The sequence below is a fragment of the Moschus berezovskii genome, chromosome 12 (assembly GCF_049115385.1).
Source record: "Moschus berezovskii isolate FMDL1 chromosome 12, NW_MosBer_1.0, whole genome shotgun sequence".
Classification (NCBI taxonomy): domain Eukaryota; kingdom Metazoa; phylum Chordata; class Mammalia; order Artiodactyla; family Moschidae; genus Moschus; species Moschus berezovskii.
In genome coordinates, this window is record NC_142471.1 from 76,983,781 (window position 1) to 77,003,521 (window position 19,741).

Genomic DNA, 19,741 nt, shown 5'->3' on the forward strand with positions numbered 1-19,741 from the left:
TGTTTTACACACAAGGAAATTGATCTCAGAGAGGTTAGCACACATACCTGAGGTCACACAGTGAGTCAAAGAGCTAGGTCTGACTCCAAATTCCATTTTCTCTTCAGTATACTGTGGCTTCCAACTTTTTTGTTTTTTGGCAGTAGAAGCCTTTGTTCAAGTGAAATCTCACCCCAAACACTACAGATGGTAGCCATGCCCACTGCTGGGGCAGAAATGGGCCACAGCTGCCAGCTCAGGTCTGCTTTACGTTCTGTGGTGGCTTCTGAGGCAGCTGCACCCCTTTTGGGGGCACCCAGGACAGGGATTTGAAGCCCTCTGGGGAAACATGGCGGATTCTGGAGGCCTCGTTGGATCTGCACAGAAAACCCAAGGCTTCTTTCTTGGTTTTACCCACTTGGCCGACCCTACAAGGTCTGGACTCAGGGAGAGGCTCTGATCCCCTGCCTGCGTCTGCTCCCGTGGCCTGGTTGGGTGGGGGCTTGCTTCCCCTTTTCTGGTTGTTCTTCTTGTCCAGTGTGGGCCTCTGCTCCCTGTGGAGCAGCAGCAAAAGGGAGAAGTATTTTGCAGGCACAGAGGAGGAAGGCGGGCCTTGCTTAATGCTCTGTTTGCCAGCAGCAGCCAGGAAACAGGGCCTGGGGGAGGTGGAAGGGCGGGACGGCCACCCACAGACAAAGAGCACGTTCACATCCTTTGCAGTGAGGTTGGGAGATCGCTCGGCCTCCCCCAGGGCAACTGGGCCCCTCACCCAAGGACCTCACTGGAGACTGCTGAGGGCACGGCAGGCAGGCTTGCTAGGTGGCAGTTAGAACTGGCCAGCCAGTCCACTCCCCCACACCAACACACACACACACAGAGGAGCCATCCGTCAAGGCAGGCTGCAGGCAGGTCTCCCAGGCTCCCTCCTTCCTCCAGGCCCGTCCTTCCAGGCTGATAAGTGGCTTTTGTGAAATGAGGCGGGGGAAGGCGGGGGTGAGTGTGGGGGGAAGGTTGTAATTAGAAGTCTAAGCTGCTTCTCTATGACAGGGTCTCCTGTGTATTTAGCTCTGTCTCTAGAGGCAGGAGAAGGAAAGTGAAGGAAGGCCTGGGCTTGTGGTCACACGCAGGAACTTGGCAGAGACCTGACCTGTCCCCCTCTCTTTAAGAGACTGCCCTGGCCTCGTGTGTGGCTCCCAGCCCCACTTTCCCTGACACCCAGTGGGGCCAGCTCTCTGACCATCCCCTCATCTGCAGCAGAACTCACCATATGGGCAGCAGCAAAGCATAGCCGAGGGGGTCAGCACACAGGGGGCGGCCTCAGCCTGAAAGAGCACGGGGTCGGGAGTGGGGAGTAGTGCGTCTGGGTGTCCCAAGTGGCCAGCCCCGCTCCTTTGGCTCCACAGTGTGTCCTGATCTCCGCGGTCCTCAGCCCTGCTTTTTAGCTGGTGCCTCAATCAGAAGGCCCAGGAGGAATTCAGCCAGCTCTCCCCAGGCTACACAGATTCTTAGCCTCTGGTCTTAACCCCTTCTCATACCTAGGCTCTTTCCACTCTGCTGTGTCCTCAAGAGGAGAACCGTGACCCCAGTACACCATGGTATAGGCTGGACCAGCCACCGTCCCCCTTCAGAGATGAATCCTCTGGGCTGTGACGCGGTCATTTCTCTGACTGTTGGGCCACTGTTTCCTTTCCTCGGAATCAAAAGAGCTCCCCAAATCCTGGAACTTCTATTTAACGCATCATAAATAAAATGCTACTAATGAATGGCTCAAATTTAAGACTGGAGAAAGACGAGAAAATGTTTATGATAGATCATCACATGAAAAAGGGAGGAAACAGAATTACACTTAGGGTGTCATTAAAAATGTCGTCTTCCACCCCACAAAGGGCTCTATATATAGATAGTGTGGAAGAAAATATTTTGATTGGAATGACTCCGAGTGATTTTTCCTCACTTTATCTTTAAAAAATTCTCTTAGTGAACATAATTGTAAAATAAGCAAACAAAAATGAGTGTTCTTCCAGAGTCTTGGCCACAGCAGCTGCAGAGAGACATACAGTGTGGAGAAAGGAAACCCACCCAGTGAAATGTAAGAAACCTCCTTGCTCCTCCTTTCCCAGGAAGCAGACTGATGTTAGTAGAGCCTGGACCTACTTCTGGAAGGCAGTTGCAAAGCATGTAATTTCCCGGCACTCCATCATACTTCATCACATTGCCTGTGAATGAAGCTGATGCTGTTTTCTTCGTGCCAGTTTTGTAAATGAGGAAACTGAGGCTTGGAGAAGTTGGGTAACCAGCCCAAGCCAATAGCAAGCCAGGGCTGAATCGCGTTGCTCCTATTTCACCCTGACTGCTGTCTGGACCTCAGGGGCCTCCCTCCACCTTCCTAAACTGCCTACCTGTCCGTCCCCCATCCTTCTGCAGGGGTGGAGTTCGTGGTGCCCAGGACCGGCTTTTATTGCAAGCTGTGTGGTCTGTTCTACACGAGTGAAGAGACGGCGAAGATGAGTCACTGTCGCAGTGCCGTCCATTACCGGAACTTACAGGTAACTGTTGGTCTTCCTTGCCTAGTGCCCAGGAGGGGCACTCCCTGGGCTAAGTTTCTGTGAGGTTATATCTCCTTCTATCACATGGAAAACTCATTCTGTGGTCTGAGTCCTGATTCCACCCTACTCCACATGGTGGCTGCCTTCCTTACGCTCTCAGAGCATCTGTCTCCACTTTGCTACAAAACATGCTATTTGGGTTGGATATTTTTGGCAACTGCCTCTCCCTCTAGACTGAATAACTTGGTAGTGTTCACCTAGCCCATGGTTGGAGCTGATCCCTTTTCACAAAACCTGGATATTTCAGATACAGATATTTCTGTGCTTCTCTTCTCCTGATCTAGTATCCATGTTTGGCTAGAATAAAAGTCACTGTTATATTCTACTGAAATGTCTGTTCATACTGCAGCTATTATCAAAGACATAGCGTCTGGGACCAGACACTGGGGATACTCTGGGGATACAACAACAAAAAAAGCAGATAATAACCCCTGCCCTCATGGACCTTACATTCTAGAGTAGTAGATAAGCAAAAAATAAGTGTGTTTCATTGTATATTAACTGTTACACATACAAAATATTCTATATACCATATTTCATCCAATCTAAGGTGCCATCATTAAGACACAACACTTGTAAGACACAACACTATTTTTTTATACCAACAAGAACAAAAATGTTACAGATTAAACGGTGAGTCTCCATCAACTGGAAAATACATCTCAATTTCAGAACTGTTCGTACGTGGGGGAAAAACACTTGTTAAAATCAATGAGATATAGCAACATATCCTATAAAATACCTAAATAATATACAGCATGTTAGAATGTGATTTTTATATGACTTCTGGTATAAGCTGGGGATTAGTAATATAATAGAAATCATAGTAGATAGATGCTCAGGGTAAGTATATCAAAGTACCTTCTGTTCTAACTGCAAGGAACTTAGACTTCTTTTTTGAGGCATAAGGCCTTGGCTCTGGAAGACCCTTGTGATAATGAGTGAGTGAGTGAGTGAAGTCACTCAGTCGTGTCCGACTCCTTGTGACCCCGTGGATGATAGCCTATGAGGCTCCTCCGTCCATGGGATTCTCCAGGCAAGAATACTGGAGTGTGTTGCCATTCCCTTCTCCAGGGGATCTTCCCAACCCAGGGATCGAACCCAGGTCTCCTGCACTGCAGGCAGACGCTTTAATTCCGGAGCAGATAATACCGTTCAGTTTAATTGTTAAAGAGTGGCTGCTCTGGTGGTTCTTAGCCAGGGATGTGAACCAAAGTCCTGTACACAGTGTTTCAGAAGTATTTATTACTACTTAGGCCAAATGTTCAGCAGAGTTTGGGAGGGACCAAGGAATATGTAATTTGAGGAAATTCTCCAGATGATTTTAATGTGTACCCCTAGTTAAGAAAACTCAGATACAGGCCAACTCTCTTATTTTATAACTGAGGAAACTGAGGCCCAGAGAAACCAAGGATTTATCAAAACCCTGGATTAGTCCAAGCCTTGGATTTGTCCCAGGCCATCAAGATGCTTAGTTACCAGGCCTGGAACCAGGTTGCCTGATTCTTAATCACTTTGCTGCTTTCACTCTACTAAGCTGGTCTTGTGAACTGAGACTCGTGTCATGGCCTGGGTCACCATCTGCAAGGAACTGTCTTTGGCTGTGCCCAAACTCAGGTCATTTAAACTTTTTGATTTTCCTCTGGAAAGCAGCTATTGTATGACCGAGAAAGTCACAGGGCCTGCGGCCCAGGTCCTGGCCTCTCCAGGGGGTAGGCAGTGACTTGGCCAGGCCAAGAGTTCAGCTTGGGCTACACAGAGCCAGCTGACGGCAGCTGTCTACCCTGAAGACATCCTCACCACCCACCCACAACAAGAGGAAACCTCTAGAATGGAAGAGCTGAACAGGGTCTTAAAGATCATCCAAAAATAAAAATAAAAAAATAAAGATCATCCGGTCCTGATTTTCCCAAACCTTGGTCTTCAGCTGGAATCTTTTTAAAATGTGGCTTCCTGGACCTACCCTATATTTGCTTATTCATTATCTCTAGCGTGGGGCCTGAGAATCTGCGTTTTAAACTCTTTCCAGCAAATTATGATACCTCAACATGAGAACCTTCTCATCCGGTCTTCTCAGCTGGACTGCATAACCCTCAAGGAGACACACAGCTCAAGGTCACCCAGGAAGGTTGGAAGAATGCAGACTTCCAGGTCCTTGAATTCTAAACCCTGTGCTTTTTGCAGGGCAACAGACTTCACTGCGTTTTGGGCCTCTGGGCCAAACCCCCAGGCAGACTCGCCTCCCTGTAGCAGGCCACAGCCACTCCTGTGGTCCCAGGCCTGTCGGGTCCAGATGCTGGCTAAGTCCCTTACGCCCGCCAACTGCAGTTCAGGTTTCCCCGGTGCACCTGTCGGGGAGCTGGGAGCCTCAATCACAGGTGTCCCAGATAGGGTTTCTGCCAGTGGCCTTGACAGACTGTCTCTGTCCACACAGACACACCCATCCCACCCCCACTCCATGTTACATGTGCGAAAAGGGAAGAATTCAGACAGGAGTGGCCGGTGCTGGCTAGCACCTCAGTCAGGCAGCTTGTAAATCTATCACCCCGGGAGGCTGTGAGGAGGGGGCAGGGGTTGCTCCTGGGGGTAGGGTGGTAGGAATCTTCATTTTCTCTCTGCAGTCCTGCTGTTCTCTCGTGCTCTGAGAGAAGCCACAGCAGGTGGTCAAAACGGCTAGGTGGGAAAACTAGACACTTACTCAGCCCCAGGTCTGATACTCGGTACACACACCCACTTGCCTTACCTGAGACGAGGTGGAGGAGCAACCCAGTCCTCCATCAGCAGCCTGATCCCCTGGAATCCACGGTCTGCCTCTCTCCATCAGTCTCACCCACCTCTCAAAGCCAACCAGTCTCTCCTAGAGACACCAAGTCGACTCCATCACCTCTCCCACATCATCGGGTCTGACCCTCAGATTCACCCCTGGAGGAAGAAGGAGGAAGATATCATCCTTCCATTTAACAGTCTAGGGTCTGAGGCGAGGAGAAGATGAGTGACTTTCGCAGAATCAGACAGCCAGTGCCAGTTACGATCAAGGCAGCATTGACTTTTTGGCCAACCCAATATATAGCCCAGGATCCTACCATCCCACTTACAGAAATCTAACTGACAGAAATAAATTCACCAATATGTAAGGACACTTTTGCAGTAATTTATTATAGTAAATGTATAATTTATTGCCAACATTTTTGGAAACGCCCTGAATGTCCAGGAATAGGATAGAATTGAGTAATTGATGGTTCACGCCTATGACATCGCTAGGTGTTTATTCCATGCCAGGGTCTATGTTTGATGCTTTATGGTACCTCTCTGGGACGTCACAGCAAACTTGTGCAGTGGTAACTGTATTACTCACACTTAACAGGTGTCAAAGATATTGGGGAACTTGCCGGCTGAGAGCCAGCCTTTGAACCCAGGTCATGTGATGGCAAAGCCCACACACTTGACCACTGTGGGGGACTTAACCCTGCTGACTCTTAATCCAGCACTCCTTGCACTGCCCTGGGGCCTTGGGCATCTTCTGGTTCTCACTGCATCGAATCCAGAACCTCAGGAGCAGCCTGACAGGCTCACCGAGTTGGACTTTGGGGACCAGTGGGAACATGGGTGCTGAGGTGGGGTGCAGGCAGCGCCCTGCCAGCCTGCCTGCGGAGTCTCAGCTGTCGGGCTGCAGTTTTGTCTTTCACAGTAGGTATGGGACAGAGCTGCTCCCCTCCCTGCCTTTCCAGCCTCCCTCTCTTTCCTCTGCCTTTTACACGTGGACGTGCTGCCTGGATCCTAGGGCTCATTCTGGACAACGAGTAGCGTTGTGAGGATTAAATGAGTTTATAGAAGAAAAGCAGTTAGTGCTGGATCTGCGATAAGGGCTGTGGATGTGTTTGCTGTTAGGATCTGCACTTCCCTACATTTCTCCAGGAATCATTTGTAAACTAACATAAAGAGGGTGGAGCTCATCACTCATCCTGGGTCCCGGGATCTGGGGAGGGAGAAGAGGGGTCCCAGCCCAGGGGGGCAAGATGGGGGGGGGGCGACACACAGCCCCTTCCTCTCCTCCCAGCTCACCACTGTCTTTCTCCCTCCCCACTGTCCCTCTTTGCACCACAGAAGTACTTGTCCCAGCTGGCCGAGGAGGGCTTGAAGGAGACGGAGAGGGCGGGCAGCCCGCGGCCCCAGGACAGCGGAATCGTGCCACAGTTTGAAAGGAAGAAGCTCTGACACCGCTGCTTGAAGGGGGAGAGGAGGGCCTGAGAAGTGGGGCCTTCCTGCCAGAGAAGAAGGAAGACCAGGGAGCCCACGGCCATGCCTGAGTCGGTCCGCAGAGACTCACGAAAGGCCCGGAGCGCCTCCCGGAGCCTTCACCCCGGCGTGTCCAGTTCTCGTGTTTCCCGCGAACAATTTTCAACTTGCTTGTCTCTCTTCCTCTCCATCTCTCACTCCTTCCTTCTGTGCCCATAAAATCCAACTTCTCAGGGATTTTCACAGTGTTCCAATTCTTGGTGGGATAGGATAGGTCAAGCCAGGCTGAGTCCTCCCAAAAAAAAAAAGATTTCATGGAGACTCCTGGGTCGAGAACCACGTCTCTGCTTGGCATCCTGTGTGGTGGGGGGTGGGGGAGCTGAGTTGGGTCCTACAGTCCTGGAGGGGGGAGCCTTGGGCCACCAGCTGGCAGAAGCTGGGAGCTCCTCCAGCTCAACCACCTTTTTGAAAAGTCCTGATTTTCATAACTCTTTCATCCTCTCCATTGTTCTAGAAGCCCACCAGATTCAAGCCTTAAAATTTAAGGAGGGAAAGAGCCCTTTATTTTGGAAGCTCTGATCATTTCCCTCCTGTTGATTTCAGGAGATGCCAGGGTTTGTTCTCCTCTGGATATTGAGTCTGGTCTAGATTCACTTTAAATAAAAATGAAAACAGAAGCATCTTCCCCCTCTAGCTAAAACATTAGAAGGTTGGGACTTCTGTTGAAGACTGGCCTCCCAGCCATTCATGGTTGGCTTGAGAGACACCAAAACAAGGAAAAGGCATCCATCCTTGACTCGTCCTTTGCTGCCTGCACACTGGGTACCAGCAGCCTCACAGTGGGATGGTTTTTAAATGGTCTCTTAGAGGCGGGAGCAGCTAAGGAGAGGCAAGGTTGCAGGACTGAGGAGCATTGAGGGTTGCCAGGTGTTTGTAGGTGGACCCTTTCCAATTGGGCAGAAGGCCAAAGGCATCTCAGAGTTTATCCCATGTGCAAACTTTGATATTAAATGTTACGAAGTGCAGAGCTCCTTCCCATCGGGCTGTGGGTACTGAAGGTCAGTGCCTTCAGGTCCTGGACAGGACAGACTGGGGGGGTTTAGCCTGAGGTTCATTGGGAGGGTTTGGGAAAAGGTGCTGGCGAAAATGAGGCTCAGCTGAGCCCTGGAGAAGCCCTTGAGAAGGTCAGAAGGGAGCCTGGTGCTGCTTCCTCAAGTGAGACACTTGCCCAGAGGCGGCCGCCCTGGCTCAGCTCCTATAAGACGGTTCCTGTTAGTTCTATTACTGATCACAGATAGGTAGGCTAGGACGAGATTGCTTGTTTTATTTTAATGTTTTGCTTTTTTTTTCTTTTTATGGTAGATAAGACTATACTGCATATTCTGTTTTCTGTCTTCTGCACTAAGAGCAGAGACAGAGATGGATTATTTGAGTTCCACACTGACATCTGATCAGTGGGAAAATTAAGCCTCAGAAAGGAAGGGAAAAATAGAACATACAAGGATCACGTGTAACCTGGGGGCAGGTGGCATCAGCAAGGAGAGAACCGCTGGGGACCTGTGAGAGAGAAGAGTTCAGGCAAGCTTCAAACAGACCAGCTTGAACAGGTGTAGAGGGAGGCTGCAAACAGTGGGAAACCTGAACTTGGCATTGGGCAGCTGTGGGCCTCAGAAAGGTGAGTGTCTCAAAGAGAGTAGAGTTTGAAAACAGCGACTCAGCCCAGACTTGTTCCCCTGGCTGACTTCTCTGGTTTTTACCTGGTGTTCTAGAAACCGGCCTCCTCCATTTCTCAGAAACTTTGACCCTATGTGTCTTTCTTCCCACTGGTGGGAAGTCAGGGGCCAACTCTCTGAACCTTGCTGGGAAAAACCTAAAGCCTAAAACTGCGTTTTTAGAGAAGCTGGCAGTCTTTTCTCCCAGCATAGTGGAAGCTGACCCCGCCAGCTCACCATCCCCCCACCAAGCGGTGTTTCTCTGGAAACCTGGATGGCTGTTCGAACAGCCATATTCCCTAGTAATGTAATGGCTCTCTTGCTGATAAACCGAACTTCCCTATATTTTAAAGCTGGAGAACGGCCCTGGGAAGGAGAGAGAAGAAGCTCTTTGCATTTAATAAGACCCTTTAATTTAAAAAGTCATCTAAGGTCCTATATTTGTGTGTGTATATATATATATTTATTTTTATTTATTTTTATACAATTCCATTGGCATAGTTTCACCCACTCTATAATTTGCACTTTTTATTCCTACGTGTGTCATACACAATGCAGTATTAAAAGCAACCAGGAAAATATTGATTTTTTTTTTTAAAGCTTTTCTTCAGTGTTTGTTAACCATTTCAAAATGTCTCCCTGGAAAAGTTGTTCAAGAGCAGCTGCTATCTTGAGCAGCACATTTACTTGTGCCCTGCGTTAATATAACAAAAGGCCTGTGTACTTTTTATTGTAAACGCCTGAAATAAACTACATCCACAGTGTATTCCTGAAGAATTTGGTAAATTTGGTGTTGGTGTGAGCAGCAGCCATTAGTATCAAGGTTTCTCTTGACAGTCTGAGGCTGTGATCTGTTAGATTATACTTGAACTGGACCAGAGTTTGATTATTGAGCTTGTGAGAAAAAACCATTAGTTGATTTAAGTTTGAACTTGTAAAGTATTGGAATTTGTTGAGTGTGTCCTATTAATCGTCACCACTTTTCCTGAGCTGTATAATTGACTTCAAGTGTTTGTTTTTACAAAAGGAAAAACAAAAAAGATTTTTAATAAAGAGAATTTGAAAGCTTGGGATTGAGTCATCATCTGTTACACCGGGATCCCTAAGTGTTTTGCCGAAGGATGCTGAGTGTGGAGGTTGGGACTCAGTCCATCTGAATCTAAAATGTTTCTGAAGAGTTCAAAAAACAAAACACAGAGGTTCCACTTGGGCCTCTGGCAGCGGGGAATCAGAGCTTCTCAGGGGTGAAGCTCCAGGAGGGCTGAGTCGAGGAATGTGGGGAGCTGCTGTTCCCCAGGCCAAAAGGGTTGGATAGAAAAACCTCTCGGCTTCTTCAACCCTGAGGCCCTTCTCAGTGCTGCTCTCAGTTTGTCTAGTGGCCGAACTCTGTTGTCCTGCACCAGAGTCAGGCCGTTTCTGGAGGTGCCGTCCCTGTGAGGAGGTCAGCCCCTCGCTTGGGTCCTTTTAGCCTTGTGATTTCTGAAGTTCCGTTTCCTGGGTGGAAGGGCGGGTGATGGTATTAATCCCTTCCCTGATTGTTTCTGGGTTAAGGTCATTGCTGGTGAAAGCAACTGCTATGCTGTGCAGCCCTGAATCTTTGCTATTTGGGGATTCAGAACAACCCTCCAACTTTCAGTTGTTCTTAGGTTCTTTCTCAACCGTTTCTTCTAGCAAAACAAGGCTAATCTCCTGGGACCGGTTAGCAAGTCCTTTGAATGGCCTGGAATCTTCTCAGGGCCCTTCCCTCCTGTTGGCAGTGCTCCTGAGTCACCGGGGAGGGGCAGGGCAGTCTGGCCCCAGAGGGCAAAGTGAGTGGGGCTGCCTGTAATTAGTGGGTGCAGATCTGTAGATTTGAGGAAAGTTCCCATCCAGCCTGTTGCTGCCCACCCCCTCACCTATTGTGGCCATCCAGGGCTGAGCTCAGGCCTCCAGTTCCCAACCAGGAGGGGTGGGGAAACATCCTTCCTTACCAGTGCTGGCCGTGCCCTTGTGGGCCAAGGCAGCCAGTGAGCCTGGAGCTTGTCCTGCTGCCCTAAGTTCAGGATCCAGGGTGGCTGGGGTGCCCCTGGTACCTGGTCCCAGTTCCCTCCACGTGGCACAACTCCAGGGGGCATCTCGTACATTGTCTTCTGTAAGACACACCCTCCACCCCACTGCCCCGGAGCTGTGCAATAGAGCCATCCTGCCAGGGAGCCCTCTGAGCTGAGTTCCCTGCCATGCTGCAGGCTCCTTGTTTGCTTTCTCATGTGCCTAAGGGCCCGAGAGCCTAGTTCTGAGCCAGTCACCTGAGCCTGGGCCCTGACATTCAGAGCCACGCTCTGGGCTCCCTCTTCTCAGGGATCAGTGCCACTCTTTGGCCTGACTCTGCCATGGCTCAGATGCTCGAGTTGCTCCTCACAGTCCCCGGAGACCAGGCCACTTAGATACTGACCTTGACCCCCATCTGACCTGAGATCTCTGTGCCCCTCTCACATCAACAACTGTCTGCCTAAGGCAGGGACAGGACCTCTGCACTCACCCCCAACAGGTCCCCATTCTCCTTTCCCACCAGGCCGGCCCTACAAAGCATCCTAACCCAAGTGGATTTCCAAGTGTGTTAGAACAGGATGGCCCCAGGGACCCCCCTAAGCCCTGGCCTTCCTTTTACAGGTGAGAAAACTAAGGCAATAGCAAGCCATTCCAGTACTCTCGCCTAGAAAATCCCATGGACAGAGGAGCCTGGTAGGCTGCAGTCCGTGGGGTTGCTAAGGGTCGGACACGACTGAGCGACTTCACTTTCAATTTTCACTTTCACACATTGGAGAAGGAAATGGCAACCCACTCCAGTGTTCTTGCCTGGAGAATCCCAGGGACGGGGGAGCCTGGTGGGCTTCCAACTATGGGGTCACATAGAGTCGGACACGACTGAATTGACTTAGCAGCAGCAAGGCAATACAGCTTATCGGTATAAGATAAGAAGGAGATCCAGATCTCCTGGGTGGTCCTAACTGGGCACACATGAGGAGTGTAGTTTCTTTCAGCTAAATTATTTCATGAATTTTCTAGATCTAGTCCTAGTTGGACTTCCGCAATTGGCAAGAACTCAAGAAAAATCACTGATTTTTGCGCTTTGTGCGGATCTGAATCAGCTGGGGAGCCTGTTAGAACTAGAGACTTCTGCCCGCCACCTCCCTGTGGAGATTCTGCCTCACTTGGTCATGGGAAGGCATTTGCATCTAAGTGGAGCCTTGTGAGTGAGTCAGTGCAGGTGGAGTTCGCTCCTTGCACTTGGAAAAAAGCTGCCCTAGCTGTCAACTGGGGACTTCCCCAGCAGCTCCTGGAAGAGAAGGGACAATTATTTTGCTGGGGGGAAGGGCAGAACTGATGTGAATGGAGACCATTGAAGGTACAGGAGACTCCAGTGTGGAAAAGGCTTAAAGACGGGGGACATTCAAGGGGGGAGACAGTCTGGCTGTAGCAGATGGAGATGGTGGGAGCTGGTGGTGGTAGGGGGTAGTTGTCAGACTGGGTTTGGGGCAAGTCAGGATTTTTTTTAGTTGGATTCATATTTACCATGGTTAGGCAAAAGTCTTCCAATGGCCTCTTTATCCTCGTTAATGGCTGAAGGCATTGTAATTATTGAGACTCCTGGTGATAGGATAGCCCCTAAGGGCAGAGAGCTGTGCAGTCAGCAGACCTTTAGAGGAGACTGGAGTCACGGAGCAGGGGCATTCTCCAGGGCCATGTCACTGCTCACGAGGAAACCTTGGGTTCACACACCCTCTCCTGTGCTCCATGAGCCACCATTAATACTGATATTAGCCCTACAGATTATTAAGTGCATGTCACACTCTGTGTGTACTCTGTAGGGATACAGTTTCTTGGCCTCTTTACAATGTTGAGAGACAGGCCCCATTATTCTCCCATTTTACAGACGGGGAAAATGAGACTCAAAGATGAAAATGGTTTGCCCAGGGACAGCCAGTGAGTGGCGGAGTTGGGATTCAAATCCAGGTCCACGTGACTCTCAAACCATGCTTTTAACCACTACTCTCTAGTGCCTATCTCAGGGTTGGGGTCTTCTCTTGTTCCTGCTTTTTGCTAAAACTTCTAGATCCTGGGTCTGCCAGAAACAGTGGAATGAGGAGGATTAGAGAGCCAGATTTAGCTAGACTCAGGAGTTTATGACTGATCCTGATTGTTGAATTCTGAAACTGACCTCAACACTTCCCTCCTTTAGTTCAGTTCAGTTCAGTCACTCAGTCGTTTCCGACTCTCCGCGACCCCGTGAATCACAGAACGCCAGGCCTCCCTGTCCATCACCAACTCCCGGAGTTCACTCAAACTCATGTCCACAGAGTCGGTGATGCCATCCAGCCATCTCATTCTCCGTCGTCCCCTTCTCCTCCCGCCCCAACCTTTCCCAGCATCAGAGTCTTTTCCAGTGAGTCAACTCGTTGCATGAGGTGGTCAAAGTATTGCAGTTTCAGCTTTAGCATCAGTCCTTCCAATGAACACCCAGGACTGATCTCCTTTAGAATGGACTTGTTGGATTTCCTTGCAGAACAAGGGACTCTCAAGAGTCTTCTCCAACACCATAGTTCAAAAGCATCAATTCTTTGGTGATCAGCTTTCTTCACAGTCCAACTCTCACATCCATACATGACCACGGGAAGAACCATAGCCTTGACTAGACGGATCTTTGTTGGCAAAGTAATGTCTCTGCTTTTTGACTGTGGCTAAAGAAAGGTCTCCACCCACCGCAGGGTAGGAAAACAATCAGGAAGGCTGAAGGTGCCAAACCAACACAGTTTCTTCCTCCCCTCACTCAGGACGTTTCACCCTAGGAGCTGAATCTAGGGGTGAGCCAGGGGGTTGTTCCTGCTCCTCTGGGGAGGGGAGGAGAGCACCTAGTTTTGTGTTCTTGGGGAATTTAGGGGTATAAGGGTGTGATCAAAAGGAGATTTCCCATGGCCCCTAGATGCAGGCCAGACTTTGCACTTTTAACCCTTCTTCCCTGAGTGAAACTTCATTGTTTATTTACCTGCCACCTCTTAACAACAAGGAATTGAGTTAATATACAACACAGGCCATGTGCAACCTGGTTAAGCCAACGGAAACTTTTGAAGTGAGGGCTGAGGAAACCTGGAGGCGGCAAGTAGGTGAGTAGGAAGGGCTGAGGCAGTGGTGGTGAATTAACATGAAATGTGCCTGGGAGCATCCTGGGAGCCAAAGCAAAAAGAGGAAGCAAGCTCCCCTGCTAAGCTCTTCCTGTTAGAATCGAGAGAGCATGCCAGTTAATCTGGAGAAATCATTCTACTTGATTCCAAATTCTAGAAGAACTCCTTTTTGGGACTATACATGATGGGAGTTGGTGATGGACAGGGAGGCCTGGTGTGCTGCGATTCATGGGGTCGCAAAGAGTCGGACACGACTGAGCGACTGAACTGAACTGATGATGTTGTGCTAAGAGGCTTGGAGAATATCCTTGGGTAGCTGGCAGCCCAAAGTCAGAGAATATAGTGGAGAATGCTCTGGAGGGCATGTTAGTATGGTCCCTGGTCCATGTGAAATTGTCTCTGATGTCACAGTAATGCCTTCCAGTGTCTAAAGACCTGACCTTTCCTCTGCCTGCCTAACACCTGAGCCAGTATGCTGGCTTGAGTTGGTGTGTTTTAATTGCCCCCCCCCCCATTTTTCAAATTGCTTTTGTTATTTGAGCTTCCAGGAGCCAGATCCATAGGACCAGGAGGCTATCATTGCAGCCATCTGGCTGCTCAGCACACCCACCTGAGAACAGAGAGCTCTGGGTGAGTCGATCTGAATTCTGGGAAAATCTCAAGGTCATGTACTCTCTGGGGTCCCCCATGGGCTGACATCAGCCAGGATAGAACCCCACTGGACTGGGAAGCATTGATTCCCTCAGGCTGAGCCTGGAAACCACCCCAAACCTGTCTGGGGAGGACCGCTCCGGGGGAGGAGGGGAGCAGAGGGCTCCCTGTGACAGGGCTCACTCTCACCATCTGCAAGGTTGGAGGAGAGAACTTTCTGGTTCAGGGACCAGCCCTGTGCTGGGCCTCAGGGTCTTGAGTCCCTGTGTCAAATCCACAAGGAGCTCACTCAGTCTTGGACAATGTGGACCTCCCGCCACTTCGGTCTCTTCATCTGCACTTGATGTGTGCCTTGAGCTTGCCTGAGGCTGTTGGAGGGAAAGTGCAACATGAGCGGGACTCAGCCAGTCACAGGAAGGGGGTAGTGGTCATTTCCGTCCCTGGGCTTCCCACAGCCCCAGTGCTGCGTTCTACAAGCCTGCCGGGACTTCTGGTCTCAGGAGCATCCTTCCATCCCCCAGTCCCCACCCTGGGGCAGTCCACCCTCTGCGGGGGACAAGTCCCTCTCAAGGGCAAACACAGGTGCGTCCATGGGGCAGGCTGAGTCCTGGGTTGTCCTGGCCTCTGTGGTCTCCATCTTCACAGGCCTCAGGGTGCCATTAGCTGAACCGATGCACTGCTTCCCTCAGCGCCACCCGCTTTGCTTTCTCTCCCCCGCAGCTCCCACTTGTGGTCCAGCCTTGTTCAGTGCCGCCTGGGTCCTAATTAGGCCCCATCACAGACCCTCGGTTCTGCATATGGTCTCCCACTGCCTGGATGCGCGTCTCCTTTTTCTCTGCTTGGGAACCAGGACTTTCTTAAACGTTCCTTCTGAGTAAGCGTTACCTCCATCATGAAGCCTTCCTTGACCTTTTTGCTCTCCCTGCAGCTGTTTCTGCTCCCACACTGTGTCCCAACACACCATCTCCACCCCCAGCCCCACACAGAGGCCTCTCTTTATAGCCCTTATCAGGCTGCCTTGTGATCTGTTTACAGGTTGGTCTTGTATTAACCATTGAGTCTACAGGGCAGGAAGCATGTCCTACTGCCCTGCGCCCACACAGAACAGGCACCAGTGACTGTTCAAGGACAAAGCGGCCCCCTACCCATCCCTGGGCCTGGCTGCAGCCGCAGAAGCCCAAGCTCCAGGTCTCTATCCAGCCACAGCTGGCTGCAGGAACAGGACTGTATCCTCGGAGAGGTGCCAGGGAGCATCTCCCCACCTCCCCGCCTTGGCCCTGCCCATCTTTTCCTTTCAGGTTCCCACCCACCGAGGACTGGAAGGTGGCTCTGATGGTTGGTGTCACAGACCCTGCTTGTGTGTCTCGAAGCTTGGCCTTTCAATGGTCAGATTCTTCTGCAGCCACAGACCGGCTTCCTATGCCAGCTTCACCTCTCTGGGTCCCCAGGGGAACGCCCTTTCCAAACCTATCTGTCCTCACTGCATACCCACCTCGCCAGGCCCACCCATCTCTCAGGGACCTTCCCAGGCGGAGCTGGGAACAAAGCTCAGTTTATGACGCTTGTGTCAACACGGGGTGGATGGCCTCGGTTCACCCTGCATTGTGGAAACCACACCTGCCTGCCTGGTGCCCACACCTAATCAATGCCTCCTGAAGACCCAGGGGCTGCAGGGAAGCTCCTCACACTCTTCTCTCCTAGCATCTGGGAGGTGCTGGAGGCTTGGGCTAGCGAGTGGGGATTTTGCAGCCCCTGAAGAGAGAGACGTTGCTCTAGGCTGATTAGTCTGGTCAGATGATTAATAGTTAAACCTCACCTGTTCCCAGCTACACACACACACCCTGCAGCCAGGAATCAGCAGAGATCAGGGACAGAGAAGATCAGCATGGGCCCAGATCCAACTCCCCCGCCTCATTCCAGGGTTTGGGAGAGTCTCAGGGCTCCTCCTTTTAAACTACCTAAGGTCCTACCAGTCCACCTCCTAAATAAAGCCTTCCTGACTTTTCCCACAGGCCTGGGCTCTGGGCAGGCTTTGGGCAATTCCTAGGCTACACAGGCCGGGGTGACTCTGTAGGAGTGGGATTTGCCGATCAGATAGGACTTGGGCTCCACCTGTGTTGACACTCAATTTCTTCAACTCCATCTTGACTTCTGCAGCCTCTCCCCTTCTTATTTATACTCCCGCTCCCCAGAGCTCTAGGAAGAGCAGGGCATGCTCAGCACCCTGTCTGATCTTAGCACAGCAGAAGCATTCAGCTCGGGGAGGTGGGAGCCAGTCAGCTCGGCTGCATTCTGCCCTCATCATCATGGGCCCCCTAAGTTTTTCCAAAGGTCCTTCTCTGGCCACAGGAACCCCGAGACTCTAGGCGGCTGCTGGGCATTTTGAAGCTGAGAACCCACACACAAGGGTTCAGCTAGGTGGCCAAAGTGGGGTCCCCTCATACTCTCCTCCACTGCAGATCATCCTTCTAGCTTGTCTCTTGTGTTTTCCAAGGTCTTAAGGAAGCATGATCTCCTCCCCAGAGGCCACTTCCCACCCACCCTTCCTCCTTCCAGCTCCGCATCTCCCTAGAGCTCAGAGGCCTTTCCCGCTCAGTGGATGATGCTCTTCTAGTACCTTGTCCAGCCTTTTGCAGTTAGATTTTATTTGGGCTGGGTAGGGAGGAGTAGGGTCTTCAGCCCCTGGCCTCCCTTCCTGGGCCTCTTTAACCCAGGAAAGCAGGTGATCATGCTGACCCCACCTTCATCCCTCCCGGGGCTTTGTGAGGTGGGACAGAAAGGCCTCAGTTTGTTATCTAAACACACATGTGTATGTGTACATGTGTTTGTGCCTGCCTGCATGTATGCATGCAAGGATACATGTATATGAAGCTTCTGGACAAGCTTGGAGGTTTTAAAGTCTGAGCCTCCCCAGGATGCCCCATGTTAGGTAGCACTCCAATCCTTCCCCTGGCCATGGCCTGGTGCACCCACCTTTGTTTTAACCCACACTGTGATCTGCTTGTTCTCTTGTTCCTGGTCCAAGAATTATTTCTATGGGATTAGTCAAAGCCTCTCTGCCTTTCTAACTGCCAAGCATTTGGCCCTCCCTCTCTTGCTTATTATGGAGAAGGCAATGGCACCCTACTCCAGTACGCTTGCCTGGAAAATCCCATGGACGGAGGAGCCTGGTGGGCTGCCATCTATGGGGTCGCACAGAGTCAGACATGACTGAAGCGACTTAGCAGCAGCAGTTCTTGCTTATTAAAACACAACAAAACAAAAAAAACCAGGTCAAACTGTCAGGTTGGGGAAGAAGCAGAGGAGTGGGGTGATGTCCTTTGAAGATGACTGAGGTTGACTCCCAGAAGAGGGGAGGGAGGGAGAGAGAGCAGGAGGGAGAGGAAGAAAGAGGATACCCTCTTTCTGGGGAAGATGTCAGGGAGGTTTCGTCACGTTTTGGTGGAGAACAAAGGGTTCAAGGTGGAAAAAGAGGCTTCTGGGTAGCTATAGGGGTTAGATAATTAGAAACCAAAAGAAACCTGGAATTTTGGGACATGCTGCTATAGGTGACAAATTTAACTTCAAATTTCTTTGAGAGACCCAAATAATATTTTTCATTTCATCTAAGCATCAATTCTGGATTTTTTTTTGTGTGTGTGCAACTAGGAAAGAAAAAACTCAGCCAATTAAATCCTAACACAGGTATCCTTATCAAATCATTTGTTAGATGCAGCCTGGCTTCAGGAATGTTAAAACGTGAAAACCTGTTTTATTAAAGTTTATGAATAAACTAGTTTTACTTACGATTACAATGCGACAACATGCTAGGACTAGACAGTGTTAGGCTCTTAAATTTATTCTGACTACAGTCATGTAAATGTTAGCCCCCCAACCCTAACGCATCCCTGGAAAGAACATTGACCTTTTCACCCTTATAACCTTTACATTTACTACGTGTGCCTGGCATAACATAGGGATCCATTTACTCAATTAAATTTTATGGAGCCATCACGTATTCTCAAAGGGCTGCAGTTAGGTCCTCTCCTATACATTTTTTTCACCTAAGTAACAATCTGAAAGATGGATAGACAGACACACACACACATCCCAGTCTGAACAGCTGGATGGCCAGATGACCTGATTTCAGTCCTCCTGTGCATGTGTGGGTTTGTGATGGCCTTGCTGCCAGCAGCGTACCAATTACTCTGATTATCCCAGGCCCTTGAGGAAAGTATAGATGGGGCCTTAGGACACAGAGAACGTGTTTGTGCCTGCTAAAGGGATGAGGGTTAGTTTTGTAGCAGTTGTAAGAGATAAATGTGGCCGTAATTGAGAGCACAGGACAGATCACATTGCCTTCACAGAAGAAAGGAGGTTTTGTAGCAGAGCCCCCAAAGATTACCGTTGTGGAGAAGAAGTGCAAAGGAGTCTGAGAAAGAGCAGCCAGAGAATCAGGAGGAAACCCGGGAGACCTGAGTAGGGAGTCTTTCGAAAGGGAAGCATTGGTCACCAGAGCTGAGTAGTTGAATTGATCACCTATAACCCTGGTTTGTTATTCGTTGCTCAGTCACTAAATCGTGTCTGACTCTGTGACTCCATGGACTGTACCATGCCAGGCTTCTCTGTCCTTCACCATCTCCCAGGGATTGCTCAAACTCATGTCCACTGAGACAAGTGATGCCATCCAACCATCTCATTCTCTGTCATCCCATTCTCCTCCTGCCCTCAATCATTCCCAGCATCACAGACTTTTCCAATGAGTTGGCTCTTTGCATCAAGTAGCCAAAGTATTGGAGTTTCAGCTTCAGCATCAGTCCTTCTAGTGAATATTCAGGACTGATTTCCTTTAGGATGGACTGGTTTGATCTCCTTGCTGTCCAAAGAACTTTCAACAGTCTTCTTCAGCACCACAGTTTGAAAGCATCAGTTCTTTGGCACTCAGCCTTCTTTATGGTCCAACTCTGACGTTGGTACACAACTACTGGAAAAAACCAGTTTTGGCTATATGGACCTTTGTCAGCAGGTGATGTCTCTGCTTTTTAGTACTCTTTCTAGGTTTGTCATAGTTTTTCTTCCAAGGAGAGTGCCTCAATAATTCTGAGGATAAACAAGTAGCAGAGGCAGAGTATGAAATGGTAAATGTGAAACTGCCTAGACAGGTAGAACTGCATTCGAGCAAATGCCATTTTAGAAATGCGATGTCTTATGTGGAACGACTTCCACTGAGCTATGATCAGTCTAGATGGTTCTTCTCCATCCCCAGCTTCTAACGTCTTGAGTCCCTGCTGCCTTGCTCCCCCACCTGACCCCTGAGAGCCCACTGGGTTCTAATTCTTGAATCAAGCCTGACAAAGATTGTTGTTGTTGATTAGTCACTCAGTCGTGTCTGACTCTTAGCGACCTCATGGACTGCAGC

At 50.0% G+C, this 19,741-nt stretch overlaps 1 protein-coding gene across 5 annotated transcripts in view; it reads left to right on the forward strand.

Annotated features, from left to right (window-relative positions):
* Positions 1-9,790, forward strand: part of RBM20 (RNA binding motif protein 20) — a 198,881-nt gene extending 189,091 nt beyond the window's left edge. For 4 of the 5 annotated variants that reach the window (XM_055424673.2, XM_055424677.2, XM_055424675.2 and 1 more), the window contains exons 13-14: positions 2,404-2,525; positions 6,690-9,789. In XM_055424673.2, the coding sequence (XP_055280648.2) occupies positions 2,404-2,525; positions 6,690-6,800 (233 nt within the window). In that variant the 3' untranslated portion in view covers positions 6,801-9,789. Of the gene's footprint in view, positions 1-2,403; positions 2,526-6,689 lie in introns of all 5 variants that reach the window. The other variant, XM_088842319.1, reaches the window with a different exon arrangement.
* Positions 9,791-19,741: the final 9,951 nt, after the last annotated feature.